Source organism: Halichoeres trimaculatus, unplaced genomic scaffold (genome assembly GCF_033239565.1).
Source record: "Halichoeres trimaculatus isolate MK-OKI-2021-1 unplaced genomic scaffold, fHalTri1.1 fHalTri1_scaffold_9, whole genome shotgun sequence".
Taxonomy (NCBI): domain Eukaryota; kingdom Metazoa; phylum Chordata; class Actinopteri; order Labriformes; family Labridae; genus Halichoeres; species Halichoeres trimaculatus.
Genome location: NW_027437188.1, coordinates 11,159,505 through 11,184,662, shown reverse-complemented (window position 1 = coordinate 11,184,662; position 25,158 = coordinate 11,159,505). Strand labels below are relative to the sequence as shown.

Below are 25,158 nucleotides of genomic sequence, written 5' to 3'. Positions count from 1 at the left end.
GAAGATGTATCTGTGCGTCTGATTCACAGAGATGGCTGAGCGTCATGATGTCCAGCATATCTTGAAGGTGGCGCGAGAGCTGGTGCACAGAGTCCAGTCTCTGATGGACAATAAGTGAAGGAGATGATGGAGGAAGAGGAGGAGGGAGGTGAGGATGCAGAGGAAGAGAGCATCTCCAGGACTCTCCTCTTCCTCTCATCCCTCAGAGACTCAGTGTTTCCTGCCTCCATCTCTCCAGAGCTGGTCCAGGGAGTCCGGGTCCCCTCCCTGCCCAGGTGGAGGCCCTGTGAGTGGGGGCAGGAGTGCTGCTGAGGGGCCCGGCTCCGGAGCTCGATCTGTTTACATTTAACCTTCACATGGAATGCCCTGGTGTCCGTCAGACATGTGGATTTGTCTGCATGCTTGTGAGTTTGATCACACTGTGAAGCATTCTCTAGTCTCCCCGGTCTACAAGAGCTTGTGTGCGTGCATGAACACACACACACACACACACACACACACACACACACACACACACACACACACACACACACACACACACACACACACACACACACACAGCATTGGCTCTAACAACACTGCAGTTTCTTAAAGTGTCTCCCTTCTCCTGACTCTGAAGCAGAACATGGTGGATGCCTGTCAGGAAGTGTCGTCAGTGTTCCTCCGTGCAGTACCAGCAGAGGCCACTAGAGTGCAGGATTTACACACAAAGGAGCAGAAGACTAAGCCACGAAAAGTTTTCATTAGTGACCAAATGGACTGTGCCAACTACCTTTTCATGAGTGTTTTCTACAACAAGCATGTGTGTTTTTAACCCTCCTCTTTCTTTCTGTTCGAGTGTTCATCTTCACACTAATGTTGCCTTTATCAGTGAAAGCCCAGCGTACTGAGTTGCACTTTTTGGGACGGGTTTCCTTCGTGGTGCCAGTGAAAAACCTCAGAGTCTGTGTAGTTTGGAGGCGCCATGAGAGGCTGAACTGAGAGAGGATTGCAGCCAACTTTCCCGAGTTTGTGTTTGACCCCCGTTCCTGTACCAGAGTAAAAAAGCTGCAGAGCACAAACAAAGAAATAAAAGCACACAGGCCGTTCACATAACCTTTAAAAAGAAAAAAAAAGTTTTTAAAGTACACTATTTTAATTCAGGGCTGTAGCTTTTAGTGAGGTTAGGTCTTAAGGGATATTTCTGGAGATGTTTTAAGCAAAAAGCATGAAGATGGGTCGAATTGACATGAGAGAAAAACAAGATTATAAAGTTAAATTCTCCAAAAAGATCCTGTGAGACAAATGTCTTTGAACATATAAGATACCTCCTACCTCATAATCCCAACAGGAGCTTTTTTTTATTTGATAGAGTTTGGTCCAGTTTTATTTTGGTTTGGGTGTGAAACATTTGATACAGTCTTTAAGTAGCAGATGGGGTGAGTTTCTGCAGGATCAGCTTCTTCGGAGATGAAAGATGAAATAAAAGAGATCTTCTGATGGGATTTTGAGATAATAATGTTGTGTTGTTTCAGAAAATTTAGATTTTCTCTCCTGAGTTAAGAAAACACTGTTCTGTAGAAAGTGAGACGAACTGCGCACATGCATTGTTTTAAAGGATAGAGCCCTGTAGTATAAGTGTGCAATACCATGATTGTTTCACTGAAAAAAAAAAAAAAAAAAAACTTTTTTTTTTCTTACAGCATTTTAAAATTGAGTTCAAACACTCAGACATATTTAAACAGCTCTAATACGTGCCTTTTCAGAGGATGTTTTTGAAGTTAAAGAACAAAATTTAACTCAAAATGTTAGGATTAAAAAGACAAACTACAACTTAAAAAACATAGTTTGGTTTGATGAGAGACAAAATAAGGAAAGTGTAATCAGACGTTCCTTTTTAAACCTTTTAAATATCCAAGTATACAAAGCCCTGAGGTCACACAAGGTCATCATTTTTATCTTGTGCGCACATGCTACTGTATTTTAAAAAAGTTATTACATTGAATACACAAAGTGAGAACTTGAATGCAGGTACTAGAATTGTGCAAACAAGATAGTTCTTTGTGCACAAGATGACTTTCTCTCTCAAGATAATAACCTGTATACACCTAAAAAAAAGTGGGATCTTATCAAGTGTTTTTGTCTTTTATTGTCTCATTACACTTGATAAAGGCCACATCCAACTTATCAGTCTAGAAAAATGTCTTGCATCAAGTCATTCAAAAATTAAAATGAGGTCTGAACTGCTTGTAACAAATAAACAAAATCAATGAGTAAGAAAAAATTGCCAGACAATTTGCTTAAAACTGGAATAATGTCTTAAAACAAGAAACTTCTCTCTTGTTCCATTGGCAGTTTTTTTTTACTTGTTAAAAAACAATTCAGACCTCGTTTTTGTCTTTAAATAACTTTAACCAAGACATTTTTCTGGACTGGTCAGGTGAATGTGGCTCATGTTAAGTCTTAAAAGACATTATCTACTGAAAATAAGACAAAAACACTTGATAAGATTTCAGTTTTTTTCCAGTGATTTGCACAATTTATTATTTTGTACATGCATAGGAAAAACATTAATACAAGATCATTTATTTATAGGCAGAGGACAACTTGTGCATAAAAAAAATGTGCACCAGATAATAAATTGTGTGCATGTGTTATTACAATGTGTATGCAGGTTTATTTTCTTGTGTGTAAAAAATAAGAAGTATCACTGCTGCAGGACTTCAGGGGCTTGGAGTACAAACTGTTTGGACTGACAGTATTTTTCCAGGTGCAGCCCTGGTTTGTCTTCACACATATAATCACAATTTAACATGAAAAGTTTTTGCTTTCACCTTTGTGGAGCTGCACATTATATTAATTGATGGATTAATATCACTCCTGTGCAGAGATGCACTGAGAATTAAAGAAATAGAGACACATCCAATCCCTGCTGTCTGTGAGGAGCTGGAGTCAAACACGCTCACCAATCTGAAAGATTTCAGCTGTATCGATGGGGAAAGTGGTGACAATCTTGCCTGAAGTCCAGCCTCTGGAAATAGAAGCACCTGGACCAGGTTTTTAGGTCCTGGGTTTTAAAAAGGAGGAGCTACTTTTGTTGCCAGACTCTTCAGTATTCAGTGAGTTTGGGCTTCACAGTTACAGCACAGAGTTCATTCACGTTTGTATCTGGAGGAACATTTTTATACTGCTTCCAACCCCGCTCATCAGTGTGACCCTTTATCTCCTCACCTCCTTAAAAATGTCCCAAACGGCTGCATCTGATTGTTCATCCAGCACGGACCTGCACCTGTGATCCAAGTGCCAAGAGTCTTCCCCAATCCTGAAGCGTACTGTAGTGATCTGGCTCTCCATAAGTTTGATCCCAGGAGTGGGCGTTTGTGTGGATGTATCTCTCTTCGGCCTCTTTTCTTCTCCGTCCTGCTGCCAACGTGTCGGAGGAAACCGACTCTGATAGCCGAGCTTCTTCTTCTTCTTCCAATCAGGACATTGTGTACCAAAGCCTTGAAACAGCCCCCTCTGTGGCATGACGACTATGTGCAATTTCATACTGCATCTTGAAGACTGACTGTTTACGATGTGTGTAAACTATTTTTGAAACTTGTGATTCTTATCTACTGTGCAATTTGTCGTTTGAGAAGATCCACTAAAGTCTATATTGCTGTAAATAGAAAAGGGAAAGCCCAATATTTCTATGAGGACAGTGGGAACATAAATATAATAAATATAACTTATTTTGAGATCTATTTTTTATGTTAGGTTTAGCAGCACTAGTTGGAGATGCAGAATGTGTGCAGACGTTGTTACACGTTGACTGTTAAGTGTTCTTTCTCAATGTTGTGCACTGACTTCAAATTTCTATTTATTTAAAGAGCAGATTGATTGATTGCATTGCTGAACATGTATCGGTGAGGATGTATCATTTGCCTTGAATGTAATGTATTATTAAATAACAGTTTGTTCAACAGACAGTGGCTCTTTCTTTAATCTGTTGAAATCAGGGTTGTCTATAAAAAAAAAACTGTCCACACTTTTTCTTGGTGCAGAATCCACACCCTGAAGAAACCTGTGTGGTTTCTTTCTGTCCCTCTATGATCATTGGTTTGTAATAAGAAGGAAAGAGACAAAAGACATTTTTAGAAAAAGCTCTGTTTATCACGGTCGATACTTCAAACTGATCAGTACCCATGACATTGCACGATACAAAGGCATGAAAAAATTAACATTAAAATAGGTATTGCATCTTCCAAAAGCTAAATTTCCATTCATAAATACTTCTTTGCGATTTCGTTTCACTGCAGTTTCTTACAACAGAATCACAGAGTTTGTTTTCTCATCTCTAAAAAGCCAGAAATCATTTAAAAAACAAAAACAAGGATGAGCGTGATGTGACAGAAAAATAACAATCAGCAGACATTCTGTGGGTGTGAGAATATTAGTATTGTTTTCTGTACAGTACAACATCCAAGGCCAAGAGTCCTCTGAATGAGAGGAGGGGCAGCTGCCCGCAGGTGGAGGTGCTGATGGAGAGGTCACTGCCCTACTATGGTCATGTGACCTCCGAAAGGTGCCGACGCTTGACGCTGACGGTGAGATGATCTTCATATCCTGTGTCCACTGCACAAATTCTTTTTCTGAAACATGAGAAATGACATGTCAAAATGAGAGCAGGGTAACTTAGCTGTCAGCCAAATATAAAGCTCAATTTATGAGCTTAGCTTAGCTTAGCATAAGACAGAAACAACACGAACCACCTTCAGCATCCTCCAGATTAACCTGATGAGCATGATTTTGGACAGTAGGAGGAAGCCAGAGTACCCGGAGAGAACCCACAGCCCCACAACTTATACAAGAAAAACATATTTCAAAATCTTTACACATTTTTTTAAAATAGTTACTAATAAAAAGTTTTTTTTAAAGATGCTATGGAGAGGATCTGTTTTAATTGCACTCCCTCGCCACCTTGTGGCCCGGGGTCTTTGCACACTGTTGTAAATTACTCTTAGTGAGGCGTGTGTTTGTTTTGGAATTTAATGGAGATCAGATCAAAACAATCAAAACTTTTTACTGGTTACAACGTGCCAAGGTAAGGTATTTAGCAGGACAGTTACGTAGTATTACAGTTTGAAACGTGACACCAAGCAAACGTTGTAGCAGCTATATGTAGTGCTATCGGCAGCCCAGTGCGCCGAGGTATCTGCAGGCTAACGTGATAACAAGTAAATGCTGTCATTTGATAAGTGGTTTGGAAGCGGTCTATTTTCAGCACAGCTGGCAGCTCGGTGCTCTAAGACATGTCTGTATTGTGTAACGTTAATAAGTCCTGGCTATGTCCTGCCAGTCATCTACCAATCAGAGCTAATGTAACCTCACTCTTCATTTTATTGATAGACTCTCAAGTTTGAACAGACCACTGCAGAATAACTGCTGACTGTGGGTTGGAATGGACAATCTGTCTGACAGTTAGGCTCCAGTGTCCAACATCAGTACAAAATTAATCTAAGACATCATTTTGGGCAGAGAAAAAGGTAGATCCCTCTTCTCACGACTAAACTTTGTCAGCCGGCGTGGTGTTGTCATGGAGACCCAGACGTGGCGTAAATCAAACTGGTCAAGCTCGACCCAATCAGGAAGCTAAGAAGTAGCAATTTGAAATAACCAGTAACCTGTAATATTGGTGCTGATAATCTCCTTTCAAAGTGTGGATTACGATCAGGCATAGATTGAGAAGAGAGAATTTGGTTTTAGTTATCCCAAAAGCTGTTGTTGGAATACGTCTAAGAGCCTTTGAACTGTTTTTTTTTTTTTTAATTTATTTTAACTTTAGTTCTATTAAACTTTAAAACTGTTGTAATAAGTGAGATTTTTGGTTTAATAGTCCTTAAAACTGCCTGATTATATATTTGAGTCTATTAAAAAACAAAACAAAACATATTTTAAGACATTATCTGGTAGGGTTAGAGCCTTGGTTGCCATTCTATAGTTGTCCAGTAGGTGGCACTGCTGCCAACAAAAAAAAAAATCATTTAAATTAAAAAAAATACTAAAAATAAAAAGCTCTTAGAAATTACTCATAAAACTGCAACTCCAGGTTCTGCATTACAAAAAATCTCTTTGAAAGATAAATTAATTTTTTTTAATGTGCACTGAAAATATTTTGCAAGTTGCTGGAAATGCAGGAATAAAATGAAATAAATTAGATATTTTCTGGTCCATTTCAAAAAAGTTTTTAAGGACTCAGTTTGGTAACCTTCTCAACAATAAGCATGATTACCCATGTGCAAAATAACATTTCTTAATTTATACTTGTGAAAACAATAATTATGTCCAGGGATTTTTCATGGATCATTTTTCAGGAGAATAAACATCACTGCCTTTGACAGGATCTGGATCTGGATCTGGATCTTTCTTCTTCAAACATGTTAAAAAAAAAAAAAGAATTGTGTCTAAGAAACACAAATCCCTTTATTTTAGACTTGTTGAACTATTCCTTTACCTACTTCCTTTAGACACATTCCTGACCCATTAGCAGGCTTTAGTCATCTTCCTCTTTCCCAAAACCATCTGTCCCATCCATGTCCACGTGTCGTTAATCCTGTCTGTCACCCCCTAAATGTTTTCAGTTATACGGTTCATTGAAACATTTATCCATATCCCAAAACCAACAGTCTCTGCACCTGTTGATGCACACGTCTCTTCTGCTGTTTTTCAAGCTCAATAACTGAGCCAAGCAGCTTCAGTATTCATTATGAATCAAGAAGTATTATTATAAGTAGTAGAACGTGTGACAGAAGCAGATTTTAATGTGATGTGATTCAAACATTTAATTCACACCTTCAAATAAATGTCAATTTTTTTAAATGTTTACTTTTAACAGTTTTTGACACCTTTTGCAGACATCATTCAAACTTTTTCAGCAGAATTGATGCATTGTTGAAGGATGTGGTGAACTGTCAGAATGAAATCAGCTAGAAAATAAAAAAATAAAAATAAAAAACATTTTTCTGTGTGTACCTGTGTGTTCTGGTGGTGGCACTCTCTCTGCTCCTAACTGGGGTTTGGTCCCTCTGCAGACTTCTGAATCTGCAAGAAACAAAAAGAGGATCAGATATACAACCTGAGCAAAGCATGACAGGGCACCAGCAACTTTAAATCAAATTAAAAACATTTAGAAACCCAAAAATATTCCCCCAAACCATCAAAAAGAGGCTGATTGTGCTGAAAAAGAGGTTAAATGAGCAAATCAAAAGCAAAAGATGTGGATCAAAAACATTGAGGAAGCAACATGTAGAACGGTCTAGCTACCAGAAGGGGGCAGACGTGTTCTTCAGCCAACATCAGGCCCTCAAACCAAGACACAACAGGACAAAACAAAGAGACTACTGAACAAAAACCAACTAAAGACCAAAAGAACATGAAGCTGAGACCAGAAAACAACAAAAGGCGGCGTGACATGGCGAGAAACTCAAGTTAAAAACAAGAGATGAGAGCTGAGATCGTTCACTGAGCTGAAGATGATTTAAATCAAAGGAATTTAGAAACCAAAAGAGGAAAAAGCTCAGCAACAGGCAGGGATGTTACTGTACCTGTGATTGTTCTTTTAGGAAATCTGGGAGCTGAAATTCACCTTTAAACACCTGGAAAAACAAAGGACCAGGTTTAGTGGTCATCAAATCGGAGGAATGATCAGCGAGAATACCAAGGAGTAGATTTAATGCGAGATCTGTGAGTTAAAAAAGAAACCATAATAGATGATCACTGTTTGAAATCCAAGCTAATCTAACAATGATCAAAAAGCTGTAGATGGTTTCTCACTGAACACCCGTCCTTTCCTAAAGCATGAGCACCTCGTCATGTTTAACTCATATTCTAAAACAGCAGGAAACGTGTCACAGCTGGGGGCGGTTTCTGCAGCATGGCAGTATTTACAAAATCGTCACATTGAATGGAGCAGACCGAGCGAGTTTGCTGTTTGCCAAAACTTTACCGTACGGCATTGATAGCAGTAATAAAATGGCAGAGTGTAGGATACGTCCTTTTGTATTGGACCCTGAGTCAGACCTGGATGGTTCTGCAGCTCAGGAGGAAGTAAATCCACCTCGACACAGATCATCTCAGGACGCTTCAGTGTGGTGAGTCAAACCGGTACTGTAACATGTATAGTTTATAAGTGGAAATATAGGCAGACTTCACCAATAAACTATTTCTATAACAGGGCTCCATCCTGCTCCTTCACTTTTCTCTGTCTGTTTTATCCATCATGCTGAAAGTGTAGTCTAAAGATCGCCTCTACCGTCAGTTCGTCACTATGTTATTACCACAGCATTATTGTGGTCCAGGTTCACAGTGCATGTCAGAACAAGCATGCAAATATCACAGTCTCACATGTATTACGACGTCTGCTAAAACTACAGTGTTTTAACTGCTAATTCACCATGTAAAGCCGAGCTGCTCAGCAGAGCAGAGTCCCTGCATCCAGCACTGAGTCAGTCGGCTCTTGGTGGGTGTATCCCTCGGTGGCGGTTGTGTGACTAACTGACATCACAGAGGAGGAGCTGCTTTATCAGGTTACTCCAATAAAAAGAAAGGATCCTCGTGTCGTCATGAAGGTCGAAATCTCGAAGCCAAATGTCAATGACCTATTTTAAGAGGCATCAAATCTTGTTCTAGGATATCAGAAAAAATGGAATATCTCATTTTTTGAAAATTCAGGGAGTGAAAGGTCTTGTTTTCAACTTTATTATTTTATATGTGAGTATTAATTCACTGATCAGCCTGATATGTCCCCTTCAAATGCAGTGGCTGCTCCCTGCTGGCTGTGAAATACATTATGTGTAGCACAGTGTACATTATCAGTGTTGCAATGTGCATTATCCAAGTCGCAAAATATGTTTTTTTGTACGGCAATGTACATTTTCTTTGGTATATTATACAGAAGCTAACATTATTTGCTGTTAAATATTCATTATCTGCAGTGCAATATACAGTTTCAGGTATGTCTATCTACCGTGCATTTTATATTATTGACCTTTTTTTTTACATTTTTAATATACAAAAATACATTATAGACCATGCAAAGTACAGCATATGATTTATTCAACACAGTCTTTACTGTGTCGTGTACATTATCAGTGGTGCTTATAAATTGTTTTATTTGATGCACATGTGCCTTGTTATTGTGCCTACATGAAGCTCCTTTGGTCACCTTTGTTTTGGTCACAGAACAAACATAATTTACCAGTTAGTGCTGTCTCTTGGGCTTTTTCCCCTATAAACTTCTTATGGTAGCACAGCAAAAAGAAGCATGGTGTTAGACCGCTAAAAAACAGACATTTCCTGCTTATCAAGGGCCGGGTGATTTACTGATTGAGCTTTCTACTGAGCTAACTAAACATCTACATCTGCATGGTGCTGCTGCCTCAGATTAAACAACACTTGTCTCCAGAATTTGTAAGTATTATTACAGGAGCACATGCGAACAAGCCAAAATTATACATATTCAACATAAAGCCTGTTCAGCTTTGCATGCTGTGTTTTCTTAGTTAAGTGGTTTCTCACTGCTGGTTCACTGCTCAGACTTCTCCTCTCCTTCACCACAAACCACAGCTGCACCAAAACACCCCTGACATCAAAAACAACCACAGATAAACAGAGGACCAGAGCAGAACATCAGGACAGAGATCACCTGAGAATACAGAGAGTGTGCAGGCAGAATTTTAATCCAGCTTCAATTCCGCTCTTTTCAATAGTAACAGATTTTTTTAATCTAGCTAACAGACTTAACCTGTCAGTTTGAGTTAGAGTTAGCAGATGGAGAGAAAGCATCTTAATTTCTGGATGCTCACAGCGAGGCAGGAGTGGGTCGGAGTCCTCTGCCTCTTCCTCTGCTCCACTGATTAAAACTTCCTGAAACACAGACTCATTCTTTAATCCTCTGTTTGCCTTTATGCATTCCTGCGTGTTTGAGGCCATAATAAATTATTTCAACACCAGAGGGAGGCGAGTGCATGCTTCTGATTTCCTCTGGGGTGCCATTTTAAAGTCCTTCTCGGGGAACCGAGGCAGCAGGCCAGACTGCTCCGAGCTAGTCCAAACCTCTGCTCACAAAGAAAGAGAGGAACAGAGCAGGAGGTGAATGATTAGTGAAGAAGAGGCTGGTGTGCATGCTGCAGATCAATCCGTCCTGCAGGGCGGAGACTGCACGTCTGCATGACGGGATCAGTGGGGTAACATGACACCAGACCACTCGTGTCCAACAGACATTGACCTCAAGGTCCATTACCTCTGAAGGATCTGTTAAAATGCTCGTGAAAGGAGGAATATTCATAACGTTGAAGATTTACAGCCTCTGAGCCTGATAAAACAAGCAGGAAGATAAAAAAGGTCTCTGTCCGCCAACTCAGAGCTGTGTCCCCAATCAGCCGACTGTCAGAAACGATACCAAGAGAACCCCTGGTCACATTATTCCTGGGCCGTCTTTTTTATAGTCTTTTGGGTCTAAATAACTAGAAGGCTCACATTCGGTGACAACACTGATGCAGTTTTTCAGGGTTTGCATTTCTTTGTTCAGTAACTTGGGGAGTCTCAACAGACAATCCTGACATGTTTTCCTCAGGTTTGTCATACTCTCAACCAGAGATGGAGGCATGGTGGGTGTGATAAATTATCAACGTTGCCAGTAGAATCACTGGCATCAAGCTTCTTTTTGTATCTCACAGCTTCCTCAACATCCTCTCTTTATCCATACACAGATTCCTACTGACAAAGTCTAACAAAGTGAAAACAATCTCTGATCCTTCAAGTCATCAAACGACTCGGTGACTCACCGTGATGGTTGTGCAAATTCTGCATCTTGTTCCTGTACGTTGATGTCTTTTGTAACTGTACATATGTTCCTTCGTTTCTGCATGTTTTAAGATTCTATCTTGTTGCTAAACTAATTTCCTTTCATAGATGGACAAAACAGAAAACTGGCTGTCACAGCAAAAAAACATCATCGTAATGTTCTTTTCAACCAGAAATTCAAATTTTCTATTTTCTACCTACGTCAGGTACATATAGGGAAAAAACATGAGTAGTTACAACACACCTCTAGAGACAGACAGTCTGGATTGGTCAACTCATGCTACAGTCAGCCTGTAAGCATGGTGGAGAGTTAGCCTGTGCTTGTTTTCATTGAGCTTTACTCTAAATTGATTCATTGAATCAACACATTGCACGAAACAGGATGTAGAGAAAAATTCAGCCACAGCAGAGAACCAGAACCCTGTAAACTTGACCAGACTTTCATCCCTTTCAGATATCTTGAGATCTTTAGATCATCTTTACTCATCTGATGAGATTTGAGATTTGATGTATTCCAGAGGATGGAGGGTGGAAGAAAAACACTGTAGTTGCTCCACCAATCAGAATCATTCATCAATGTTGGCTCCACCCGATAAGCTCCTTAACTTTTGAAAAGATTATTCCCAAGGACTTTTCAAGAGGGAGATTAATTACAGAGGAACTGCAATCAGAGCTCAGTTCCTGCTGTAGAAACACAGAGTTCCTCAAAAAGTTTGTGGTGCCATTGAATACACCCATTTCCTACCCAGGAACTAAATTTAGACCCTAATTCCTGCTGTAAAGACAGACAGATCCTCTAAAGGTCCCTAGTTCCTGAAGAAAGTTCCTGCTGTCAAAAAACATTGATCAACTTCCCAGGAACTGGATAAGACTCTGGTTACTTTGGTTAAAATAATTTAAGCTGCGTTTCCACCAAGCAGTTCAGGTTGGTTCAGTACGGTTTGGGACGGTTTGGTACAGTTAAGCCTGATCCTGTTTGCATTTCCACGGCAAACTGGGCCCTCTCGTGGTGGGTGGTGTGTAAGCCGGATGCCGGAAGCTGCAGCTGTTTAACCATAGCGCGACGCCATAGCAGCTTACCCGGCTATTAAATCCAACAAAGAAGAAAAACATGACACAGTAAACAAAGAGCACAGATGGAAGACATGCAGCATTTCGTTCTGTCTATGATTGTCATGTAGCTCTTTGTTACAAAGTGCAATCAAGCTTGGTTTCAGAGAAGTCTGTGTGCCACCAGGAGAAATGCAGCTGCTGTCGGGGTAAATGACGATTCTTTTGACCAATCAACAGTCTGCAGTGTGTTGCTCCACCTCCTGAGAGCGGATCTGTTCAGTCTGGCACCCATACGAAAGGGTCCCAAAAAAGTAGGTCGGCTCGTCTCGGTTATAAGGGATCTGTCCCGGGATGAGTCAGTGGAAACGCTGCAAAAAGCGCGCTGTACCGAGACGAACCGAACCGCTCTGCTTGGTGGAAACGCGGTTATAGAGTTCATTTGAAAGTTCCCTAGTTCCTGGGACAAGTTCCTGAGGTTGAAAAAGAATATTTAGAGGGTAAATGTGTGTGTTTGTGAGAATTTACTAGAACAACCACAGAGAATCTCAGACGGCAGCCATGAAACAGGCTGTAAGGGCAGTGGCAGCCTGTCAAAGTGTAGAGATGAAGTTCTCATTAAAGCTTGAAGACAGAATAAAACTGATGTTAGAAATTCAGACAGCATAACAGTAAGGATTAGACAGGGAATCAGGTCAATACTAGTAATTAAAAAAAAAAAGTGCGAAAACAGTCGTAAATTTACGCTTCAAACAAGGAGCTGCTGCACATTCCTCGTTTTATTGTAGCCGGCTTTTCTGATTCCCCTTCAAAAAACTCATTACAAACTAAATGTGCGACTTAATCCTCACAATACTTTTTCCCCCTCTACCAATGCCTATGCCTTAACACTCCTTTGGGAAACCTTTATAAATTCACCTTTGTATTACAGAAAAACATCTTTGTCTTTAACCAGAAGCAGCTGCTTCTTTTCTCTTCTCACAGACACCAGACTCCATTGACAAAATCAGAACTTTAACCACATGGACCACAGTTACCCGTAGCCTCAAGCTTTTATTTAATTTGTGCTATTGTCTGTTGTAACAGCTCATGCAAACTATTAAGAAAAACCAAAGTCTTGCAAACAAAGACTGAGTACAAACTCTAGTGATGTGCAGAGTGTGATCCCTGTTTTTATCAATGAAGTCTGGTATGCATTAAAAAATAACACTTTGGAAATTTGAAATATTAGTTTGATCTTTTAAGTTGCAAACACAAGGGCTTAGATTGGTGTATTCACTTGTAAATATTCTGCTGCAGAACTGTTTCATGGCCGCCAACTGGAACAAACTACCACAGCATATCCAAATCTGTTTGAAGATCTACAGCATTTGGATTCAACAATGTGCAAATCTGTCTTTGTTGGTTTCAACAAGTGGCCTAACACAGGGTGACATTTAAGTTTTGACCCAAGAAAAGTTCTGTGAGTCTGAGGTAGACTTGCTTCGAGATCCATGTGCTGGTCTGGCCCTGCATAGGTCAAAATGAGACTACACAATTTGATTCAAACACTAACTCAGAATCTTATCAGGGATCAGAAAGAGAATCCCCTGATGCACAGACCCTGAAAACCTGCAGCCGAGCCCTGACAGAGGAGGGAGCAGCCCGACCGGGTCAGCCAAGGTTCCTGCTGGAACAAGCAGCAGGTCAGTCCAGAGCAGCAGAGCCAAAGTAAACCCTGCAGAGGTTCAGACTCAGTACTATGGCTGCAGCACTCTGTGACTAAGCCTCCGGTCCCTGGGGGGTTCAGTGAAACAGCCCAGTGAGTCTGAAAAGCTGCCGGTGTCTGAGGGGAGGGGGGAGTCTGAGGGAAACTTTCCAGGGATTCTGTTACCTCAAACTGAATGCTTCATCTAAACCGCACACTAACACTCTTCAGGGGGTTGGACTCTGACTACAAAACCAAACTCGCAGGAAGTCACAGAGTTTCTGACGTGTTAGGATTTTCCCCGGTGAAGAACAATGATTTCCATTTCCTTAAAACCACAGACAGGACTGCCTGAAGGTTTAAAAACACTGAAACCACCTGAACTCTGGGTTCATTTCTGTCTCTGGGTCTTTGTGTACTTTTTGATTCTACGGCTCCTCGTTGAAAAATTAAATCCTTCACATTTGACTGAAAAAGATGCAAAAATAATCCTTCAGCTTAGAAAACGAAGCTGAGGTAAAACAATCTCAGAGGTTTTCTCCTTCTTCCTGAGATGAATTAATCAAAATGAACACATTATTTTTACTGCAAAGGGCTGAAAGTGTCATTTAAAGAATAAAAAAGGGGAGCCTTGAGTGTTTCAGTAAATCCATCCCTCTGTTTTCCCTCCCGTTCGTCTGAGGTCAGGGACATTGTAGCGGCACGCTGAGAAAGCTGTTCCAGATTTTCCTTTCCAAAGCAAAGTTTCCAGCTCCTTAAAGGGGACCCCTGGTCATTTCTCGGGCAGATGAGGTTCAAAATCCTGCTGGCGGGTTCTTGGTTTTCCCTGGATCTCCTTTCCATGAAAACCTCATACTGACAGCACTTCATGCTCCTTATTAGACGTTAAAACCACATCACATACTTCTTAAAGCTGAACTTAAAAACTTTTCTGGGAATTTAAAGTTGTAAAGACTGCCCAAAGCTTATTTCTTCCAGCTCCTGGATGCTCCAAATAGAGCCTCAAGCTCTAATGTGCAACAACAGAAGATTGATCTGACCCCAGATAACTCTGAGGTAATGTGACAGAAAAGCTCAGCAGGATCATCAAACCACAAAAGTTTTCGATAAAACATCTCAACAAACTGAGTTCATCTCAGCTCAGATCAATAAACTCTTCATGCATGGTCTTCATTAATACATCTTTTTTCTTTCCATGCAGCTCGTAGTTCTTTATGAATACGAGTCTCTGCTGAGAGTCAAAGAGCGCCACGATGGCCGAGTAACAACGACAGCTCCGGATCGATGTCTTCTGATTAGTCTGCTCATCATTAAGTCTTGTCAGAGTCGAGTATGAGAAAGATTCAGAGGAAGAAGACCTGCAGGCGTTGGTTTCTCATCTCTCCTCTAACTCATCTTATTATTGTTACGCTGCAGAAACTGAGAACTTATTGATCCTAATATCCATTTCTCACTAGGGATCAGAACAACTGCAAAGCCACTTAAAAGCCATCGATTGCGGCTTCAGGGGCTCGATGAGCCTCATTTACAGCGGGCTGCAGAAACCTCTGCTGACCAGCAGTCAGAGGTGAAGCCTGGAGGAGCAGCAGGTGTGGTCAGTTTCATGGTCAGGAGTAAAGATGTCAGGAACAAACCATCAGTTTTCTTTGGTCCATTTCTGGCTGGAGCTCAAAAACTGAGAACAGCTTCATGTCTTTCACAGAAACTGGCTCACATCGACTTATTTTACAACTTAACTCAACCCAGGTAAAGGTTATACCTCCTAATATCATCCTTCTATCATCCTCTATCAACACCAGAAGCTTTCTCTCTGCAGATGAAGAACGGAGACATTTCTAAATAAATGGTGTCAAAAAATAAGTTGGACCTTGAAAACATGATTAAAACTATCCAGTTTAGGAAAACTTAAGCAGATTATTCCCTCCTCACCTGATCATGACAGTTTAGTCTTTCTTAGTCTTTCCAATCATCTTGCAGCTGCCAGACTTTAAATCTGTTCTCCCTGCTCAGTTTGCTGTTTCAGCATGGGTCATTATGACCCTCTTCCATCCAAATCACCACCAAACCTCCTCATCAGTGTCCTTAGTTACACCCTTCATCACATCCTGCATCCTTCCTTCACCACAAAGACTTTCTGGTCTCCAGAGCTCAGCTTCATCACCTCTTTTAAGATATGAAGACATCACGATAGGGTCTAACCGGCAGAAAAAGCACCCCATTTGATGTCATCTCCTAGATTTTGTGAAACAAATTTATGATCTTGTAAGAAAGTCACTGAAGTACCTTATCATCATTTTATCCACCAGAGAACACACACACATAAGTTACACTCCAGTTTTCTGCAGACGGGGCCAATTCAATTCATAGTTTTGCCCATCTTTATAGACTCTGACCCAAGAACTCATCCTGGTTTAGGATTTTTCAGACTGTGTCATCCAATTCAGTTCAATTCAAAAAAGCGTTATTGGCATGAAAAATGTTTGATTACATTGTCAAAGCAAATCATCCTCAACTGACACTGGTTGGTTATTCAGTCCAGAAAATATCAGGACCTCCAGACAGCTGGAGTCACAGACAAGGTTACAATAGTTTTGGATTTGTCATTATAGTTTAGTTTTAGTTAGTTTTGACATTTTATTTTCCATTACAGTTTAGTTTTAATTAGATTTAGAGCAGGCATTCTAGTTTTTATTTAGTTTTGATTTTTGCAACAAGGCTTAGTTTTAGTTTAGTTTTAGTTTTTTCATACCTTATTAGCCAGGTGCAGGATTCAAAAAGGTCAGAGTAAATATTTTGTCATAATGTTTATTTTCCAGTCCAACATAGAGCTCACTGCTCAGTCAATGCTGATACTGAACTGTTGACTGCTGCCTTCATCACAAGAAAAATAATATAAACTTAGTGTAAAAAAATATGAGCATCAATTATATAAAATAATGTTGACATTAATTACATAAAAATAATATTAACATAAATTATAAAAAACAATACAATATGAGCTTCAATAAATAAAAACTTGGACTCTGTAACAATTTAACTATTACAGATGCTCCAATTCATTGCTCCACTACGTTTTGTCGCAGCACAGCTCACAGCCAGTCAGTGCAGTAAACAAGCACATCCCAGTACGTCGCTATGATGGTGCTGTACGGCACTGACAACTGCCGAAAACTGTCATAAAACTGGTTGGGAAAATGTGTCGGATTAATTTAAATCCTGAAGGTCATTAATATTGTCAGAAATGATAACTAAGGAAATGATGTCTATAATTTTGGTTAGTTTCAGTTAGTTTATGAACACAAGACACAGTTTTAGTTTACTTATCGTTTTTGTTTTCTTTTTTAGTTTTTATTAGTTTGAGTTAACTGCAATGTATTTCAAATTTTCGTTTTCATTTTTAGTTTCATTTTAGTTAACTATTATAACCTTGGTCACAGACAGAGGAGTCCCACCCCAATGATGATCCTCTCCTGGTTAATTTTGGTCTGTGAAACCTCAAACCTGTTGACCTGGCCTCATTATATTGGTTTGTTGTTGTTTTGACACAGTTTGGTTTCTGAGAGTCACTGAGTGTTTTTAGATAGTTTCCACACCACTTCCTGTCCCACTTGATCTGCATTTCGTAAATTGATCACTGTTCCATCATCTGGCAAAAATAGGACCCTTATGAATCAGATGCTCTGACTTGCTGGAGCTGGGTTGATCCAGATCGCCACAGAGCAGACCCAGTGTGAGTTGGCACATTGATGTTTACAGACACCTATCTGATCAAGTATGCATGGCGCTGGGCTGAACCGGAGATATATCAGGTGTATTTTGCCAAACAGCAAAGTTATTTTGATAAACTGGTTTCTTTTTCAAAACTGTCATAATACACTAGAGAAGCCACCCTCAACGAGACTCAAATAGTTAATGTGAATTCTTTTTGATCAGTTTTTATTTACCTTAGAGGTCTGAATCAGCACTAGATATAAAAATAGATGCCTGTTAACCGTCTGTATTCAAATTAGGACAATTATTTCATCTGATTTTACATAAAGACACGTGTTAGTGGTTCTTGTTGATAAAATCACATTTTTTCAGCCCAATAAATTACAAAAACTTCGAAACAGGAACTCTTCATCGTGACCACAGATTGTATCAAGGTCACCATATGCAGGTACAGACTGACATGAGCAGAAAACTTGTTGTGTTACAGCTGAAGCTGAATGACTTCCTGGACCCTCCTGGGTTGGATCAACAGAATCACAGAGGTTTGAAGATCTGCTCTTGCTCTGTGTGACCAGGAGGCAGACACACAGAGAGTTTTCTATTAGATGGGTCGTCACTCACAGTAAAAAAAACCCACCACAACAGCAGCAGAGAGAGACAAAGCTGCTCTGCTTCTTTCATCATCCACACAAACACACTGTTCAGCGAACGTTTCCAAACCTGCTCCATGCTCTGTGGTGAAATCCACGCTGAAGAAGAGACGAGGCGCAGGGTAAATATTTGGATGGGGTTGGGTGAAAAATTCAAGACAGCAGAGAGAGCATTTCCACATGTGGTTCATCACACAGTTCAGTTCAGGGCTGCATGCCAGATGTGTTACGCAACACAGCTGAATATTTGGGTGGTGGGTGGGTGGGTGGGTGGGGGCTGGGAGGAAAGATCCTCACAGAGAGAGAGTAACGGCCGTGAATGTGGAGAGAGGAAACTCCCCCTATTCATGAAAAAAATCACAACAGCTTCAACATTTGAAGGACTTAAGAGTAGAAATAACTTCCTGTTTGCTCTTTGTTGGATGGTGTACTATTCAATTAATTGAAACAATGCTGTTGTGACTTTTACGACACACATTATCTTCTCCACAACTCAAAACACACACAAACAAAAATATACACACATACACAGAGGCTGGACTGTTGTTTTCTGTTTTTCATCTGAAAAAATTCTTAGAAAAGAAAAAATTCTCAAAGAAAAATCTGCTGACACATCAAAATCAACTAAAGCTGTATTTCAATGAGAGAAAGGCAAAGTCCACACTTTTTTTTATCCTCCCTACTTGTTTCCTTATAATACCTAACACACACAGAAGTTTAAATGACGGCATTAATACCAAAAGAAAATGTGAATAAATTAGTACATTTAAAAAACAGCCCCATGTATTTCTATGACTGAAAATAATTTTTTTTGTACGGTTTCTAGATCAGAGTTAAACTTTGGTTTTGCAGCTCAGCCGCTCCACGTATTTTCATGCAAAGTTGATAAATTAACCCTAAAGCTTCCCCCAACGCCTTTGTAAGCCAGCATATACTGAACTAGGGATGCACGATATTGGATTTTTGCCGATATCCGATATGCCGATATATCGAAACCCCTTTTGGCTGATACCGATAATCACAAGTTTGTTTGTTTTTTCACTGTAAAGAAAGCTAAGTCTATCCTGTACTGGAATTTATATGTTACTCTTATTGTGACGGTCTTATTTGTTTAAGAAACACACATAAAACAAGACAAAAACATTTGATTTTACCATAAATAAGAAATGTATTATTTTTTCAAACTCAAGACATTCAGTATTGAAATACAGAAAAATAATTTCTTTAGATCACATGAACTTTAAATGTACAATGCATTTTTAAACATAACCAAGTTGCATTTGATTATTTTAGAGCTACTGTAACAACCTGGTGACAGACACAGAGCTCTGCAGTGCAAATAAATGAAGTGCTACGTTTTATTTAAGGAGCTTATTTTTCAGATGGAAATTAATAATAATCCTAACTGAATAGCACCTTATCGGCTGTGCCTGTCGGCAGAAATTTTCATATCTGCCGATACCGATAAACGTGTTTATAAGCTTTTACCAGCCGATACCGATATTGTGCCGATAATATTGTGCATCCCTATACTGAACTAATCCTTCTTTGAGTTTTATTCATGATTTATGCGCCTTTTCCCTGGTGTTTTGGTGGGTAAAGTTATTCATGCAGACTGCAAACTTCTACTAAAGAAGGTTTTCATGAATGTCTGATAAAATGACTCATCTTTTAAAACACCATGACTTAAAAGCAGCAGGGGATTGGTTCGTCAGCCTGCAGATGAATTACCTCATAGGTCTGAAATAACAGTTTCCAACATGACTGAGCAAACGGACACGTGAGAGACTTTTTTTTTTTTCACTTGGACCCGGTAGGAGGAAGGGGGGGAGTCCAAAAAACAATAACACAACCCTACAGCCGGGTTCAATGAAGGGGAATCCCACTAATCACCTGCAGATGCGTTCAGCTGACATCATAGCTAATTAGCTAAAAAACACGCACATGTTGTCATCAAGACACGCAAGCCCAGTTCAGTGAGGAGAGCGATATCTACCTCAGAGAGAAGACGGAGAAAGAAGCAGCATACAGCATCCAAAACCTGTCAACAGGACCTCAGACACATGTGAAAGTCATTAACGTGAACAATCTGCTGCTAACACGGACGGGGCTGGACGAGGATCTGATTTCTGACAAAGAGCAGGTCAGAGGGAGACTGCTCACACACGGTTTGTGAATTTACAGTAACACTCCAGCACTGGGGAATATGTTTCTGAGAGCTCGTCACATTATGCTAGAAGCAAACTGATCAACAACAGCTGTGTGAGATGACTCTGCTTTCTGGATTTGAGCCATTTGTTACATGTAGTTCCTCACCGTAGGGATCGGCAAATCAATCTCTGAACACACAAACAAAAAAAGTTCTGAGTTCATGTTTTTGTTTTGCTTCATGCATCTGAAACCTCTGACTTCAGACCATTCAGCACATCCTCTCTAGACTCTTTCCAAAAGTACTGTGGGGTGCAGAAAACACAGATGCTTTAACTTGACATTTTTTAAACTCTTCTCCTTCTTTGTTTAATTACAACCATTGGCTGGTTGACGGTGTGCATTGGTCTCTACCTCTAAAGCTATTAATCTTTCAAGATGTCCGGTGGTCTCATCATATTCAGATTGTTTGTTTCTGTTTCTGGTCGCCTGCAGCTGGTTTTACAAGGATGAAACCAGTTGTTGAAGCTCTTGCAGGTTAGGACAGGAGTTCTGGTCATTCACCTCTCTTTCATTTGAGGCCGTCTCAATGAGCTTGAGATTTTGAGTCCCAATGACTCCCTTGAACTCTTTTCTGGCCACATTTTCCCACCTTTACCCTTTCTTGCAGCTCAATGGATTGGGTGATTTTAGGGTCCAGTTTGAGCTGCATCATCTTCCTAATCTCTTTCTCCTCTTGAAGAAGAGTGATCACCTCTTTGATGCGGCTGTTTAAACTAACCTCCACATGCCCCTGGGGAGGGGTCTCTAAGGCCCTGGATTGTTGTGGGCCTGGTTTTTATTGGTCCTGGCACCTCCTTCTTCCTTTTATCCATGAGCCTGGAGATAGTACTTTGTCCCAGCAGGGCATTTCCCCTCTCTGACCAGACGCCTGGTGGTGGTTCTCATGGTGGCCTCCTACCTGCCTTTGGTAAGGGGCAGATTAGTGGGCTTGATTTCCCGGGTTGGCTTCCTGCCCCCTTTTGGTGAGGGGTTTAATATCTCCATCTAATTTCCTGGCTGAGCATTCCCCCACTTTTTTTTCAGGAGTCTGGTGTTGATTCTCCTGGTGGCCTTCTTCATGCCTCAACCAGGGGCAGGTTAGTCAGCTTGATTACCTGGCTGGCCTCCTGCCCCCTTTTGTCAGAGGTCTGAGATCCTGGCGGAGATGGGGACTGGCTGCTTAGGTGTCTATTTCATTGGAGTTCTCCAAATCCAAGGCCCCTAGCTTATTTATCTTCAAACACAAAGTCTCGTTGTTTTGTCTGTGCCTTGGTCAGCCCTAGCTTTCCTCAACATCAGGACATTTTTTTTACCATGTTAATAAGAACAGATTTTGATGGTTAAAAAACCATTTTAACACTTTAATTAAATGAATACAGAGCAGAGAGAACATTTTGAATGTTACTAAAACTGATGCATCTGCATTTGCTGCTCTTTCGGTTAGGTCTTATTGACAGTTGCAGCCTGAAGGTATATTACTGCCACCAACTGGACAGAGGGGATTGAAGGGGGCGTGACAATGACATTTTAGCTTTTAAAAATGATGCCATAGCAAAGACATGATAATATTCAACACCAAAGTCAGCTCATAACTTAAGACTTTGTGACTTTGTTTTAAGGCTGGTCTATTTATAAGCTCAGTACAATAATTTCATCCTTATGCTCAGAGTTACGATCATTGAAATTAATTTCCTTAAACCAAACTAAATCCCTTTATAAGCACGAGTAACTCCCCGTTAAAGGGTTAAAATTACTGTACAGAAGAATTTTGCAACTCAGCCTCTTTGTCTGTAGTTTCCATCTCTGTTTATGGTCAGACACATTTTTCTGATGAACAACCAAACCAGAAAAAAAACACAGTTTCCTCTCTCTCCAACACCCCAAATGTTTTCCATTTGACTCACAACAGACCTGACATGACAAATTACTCCAAACTAACTCTTTCTCTGCGTCTTTAGCCCCCCTCTCCAGTCTCTCCTGAAACAAACGGAGAAGCTTCAGTGTGAAGCTACAAACCCACCAAGGCCTGAATCTCAACTTTTCCACAAACCACACAACCCACTGAGCAACATCTGGTGTAAAACCATCACTGTGAGGACCTCACACACTCAGACTCACATTATCCACTCACAAAAGAAATTGGGAGTGGAAGAAAACCCCGCAGGAAGCTCCAGGACAGGGAAAAAAAAGAAGTTAACACAGATGTGACGTGAACTGCAGTTCCTTTAACAACCACTTGGGGCTAGGTCAAGAGTTGAGTGAAGCCTCATTTGGCACCATAGTGAAATGTATGAGTTTAAAATAGTGTTTAACACATCTGATTCCAAAATAGATCAATGTAATTTTTGAGACTCCTCATATTTTTATTAATTCATGGCTAGATCTTATCTTTATCTTTTCATCTATTGTTTATACCTCCCATAATAAAAAAAAACACAACTATTGGCTGGTTAACTGGTGCTCTCCAAACAGCCTTCAGTATATTTGCTGTATTCTCCTTGCTTCGCTGTAAGCAGCCTATCTCTAATATTTCAATTTCACCGACTCTGCAGTTTCTTGCCCTTGGGTGTTGTACGCTTGTGCTGATGTAGTGTACATGTCACTGCTTTTTTGAGACCGGAGAGACACTTCCTGCTGGAAACAGTATTGATGCATTCACTGCAGCATGACAAACTACAGGCTAGTAAACACACTGATGAGATAACTGGCGTCATTTATAGCCACTAACACCAGGACACCAACGCAGCTCAGCAAGGACTGAGTAATAGCACCTCTAAAACGAGCACAGACCCACTCATTAGAGGAGCCGTGCTCTGTTTTCTCCATCATAAAGTCTGTTTGGGTGTGTGTAATTAAAGCAGACATTGTAACATGGGGACAAACATTTACAACGGCCTTTCTAGCTTTAATGTACCACAACATTTATAGCCTATGCTACAATGAGATGCTTTTCCCTGAGGAGGCTTTGAAAATACATACAAATAAACAACAAATACACAAATCACCAAGCCTCAAGTCAGAAAGCTGTAAAGTTCTTTGCACAGTAACCGATCAGAAACTTGAACCTTGTTTCCTGTAAGTGAAACAAAACCAGCATTGTGAATAAAAAATTAGTCTTTTCTGTTAGTTAAATAAATAAGGCGATTAAATATTTTCAGAATCAGAATCAGGAATACTTTATTAATCCCTGATATAAATATTTTTAGCCGTTTTCCCAAATACTGCTTATTGTAGAATTGCTGTGTCATGATATCACTATCAAAGGAAAACCATCCAGTCATCTTGTAACATATTGTATCGCATCATGCAATACTGTGATGTATCTAGGGATGGGTACCTTTCACATTAGAAACGACACGGTACTGATGTCCGGTACCTGGCTATCGGTACTGGTACTCAACGGTACCAATTTTCTGTACTTTTTTTGTGTTTATGTGGTAAAAAACATCAATTTGTTAAATAATAACGTACAGATTTTTTTTTCAATGTGAAATATCTGTTCTGCATTGCTGTGTTTATGACCAGCATGGAAAATAACCAACTCTTCCACTGCCTCACAGTCACAAGGATGCATTCAGGTACCTAAACATGGTACCTTTTGATGTTACATGAATCGATACTCGATACTTTTGACCGAATTCGATCGGTACCTATAAAAGTACCTAACTCAGTACCCATCCCCAGATGTATCATGACGCACCATTTTGTGCCATATAGCACTGTTACACGTTTTGTTTTGTCATTTTGTGCTCTGTCGTATTGAGCCGTATGGCGACACGCTCTTTCATGCTGCACTGTGCTGTATCCTGTCTTATCGTATCGTGTCATTCCATGCTGTGTTGTCATTTTGTCATATCGCCATATTGTGATATGCCTTGGTGTATTGTGATGTATCAGGACATGCCATATCATGTGCTGTATTGTATCGTTGTGTTATATCTTCTCTTATCATATCCTGTCATTTTTTAAATTTAGTATTGCATCATATAGAGCCTTGCCTTGTTGTGATAGCCTTGTCATGACCTACTATATCATGACATAGTGTACTGTTGTGTTCTGTCATATAATATCATGTTATTTATTGCTGTGTAGTATTGTATCACATTGCGCCTTTGTATTGTGTCATACTGCATTGTGGCGTGCCATATCATGACCTGCTGTGTTGTGTTGTGTCTTGTCATATCGTATCGTTCTGTATTGTGTCTTGTGTAATGTTGAACTTTTCTGTGTTGATCATGCCTTGTTTAAATTTTGCTGTACTGTGTCGTATCATGCCATGTCATGTAGTCACAGGTTGTGTCATGTTATTTTGTGCCATGTAGTACTATTTCCTATTGTGTCTTGCCATTTTAAGTGATGACTTGTATTGTGCTGTATCTTGTCTTATTGTTTTGTGTCATTTTTGCTGTGTTGTCATATTGCAATGTAATGTAACATGTCATATTGTGTTGTGCTGTGTTGTAGCATGTTGTTGTATTTTATTATGTCTTAAGTTGCTGTTAGTATGGCATCATATTATGACAACCCCTATTATTCTGCATGACGTGCTGCATCGTGATGTGCTAGGGCTGGACAATTAATTGGATTTTAATCGTGATTTCAATTTTGCCATCTGACAATCATAAAAACAATATAACAGTGTAGATGTATGCAAGTTCCTGTGCTTCATAGCTCTTCTGTGTTCCTTGTGCAGCCACAGCGAGTGTGTGTGACTTATGTGTATCAATAATACTGTATGTGCCACTTGCTGGTTCTTTAAAGTTGTGTTTAAATCAGTACTGAAGTTTTTGAATAAATGAATAATTGTGTATATTAATTGTGATTTCAATATCACTTAAAATAATCGTGATTCTTATTTTTACCATAATCGCCCAGCCCTATGATGTGCTGTACTATGTTGGAGCTTGTTGTTTCATATCACATTGTGCTGTGCCTCGTTGTTTAATGCCTTGTCATATCCATCGTATCATACTGTGTGGTGCCATGTCTTATTGTGTCCTATTACATTTTTTCATTGTCTTGTCACATCCTGTCGTATCGTGTCAT

General features: G+C 40.0%; 2 protein-coding genes across 4 annotated transcripts in view; one reads left to right on the top strand and one right to left on the bottom strand.

Annotated features, from left to right (window-relative positions):
• sgsm2 (small G protein signaling modulator 2) overlaps positions 1-3,924 on the top strand; it is a 111,413-nt gene extending 107,489 nt beyond the window's left edge. For both annotated transcript variants that reach the window (XM_074678821.1, XM_074678822.1), the window contains one exon: positions 30-3,924. In XM_074678821.1, the coding sequence (XP_074534922.1) occupies positions 30-118 (89 nt within the window). In that variant the 3' untranslated portion in view covers positions 119-3,924. The remainder of the gene's footprint in view (positions 1-29) is intronic.
• A 3,069-nt stretch (positions 3,925-6,993) lies between these two features.
• tpst1 (tyrosylprotein sulfotransferase 1) overlaps positions 6,994-25,158 on the bottom strand; it is a 64,920-nt gene continuing 46,755 nt past the window's right edge. The window contains exons 4-5 of one of the 2 annotated variants that reach the window (XM_074678823.1): positions 7,566-7,616; positions 6,994-7,062 (exon numbers count right to left, since the gene is read on the bottom strand). In XM_074678823.1, the coding sequence (XP_074534924.1) occupies positions 7,027-7,062; positions 7,566-7,616 (87 nt within the window). In that variant the 3' untranslated portion in view covers positions 6,994-7,026. The remainder of the gene's footprint in view (positions 7,063-7,565; positions 7,617-25,158) is intronic. The other variant, XM_074678824.1, reaches the window with a different exon arrangement.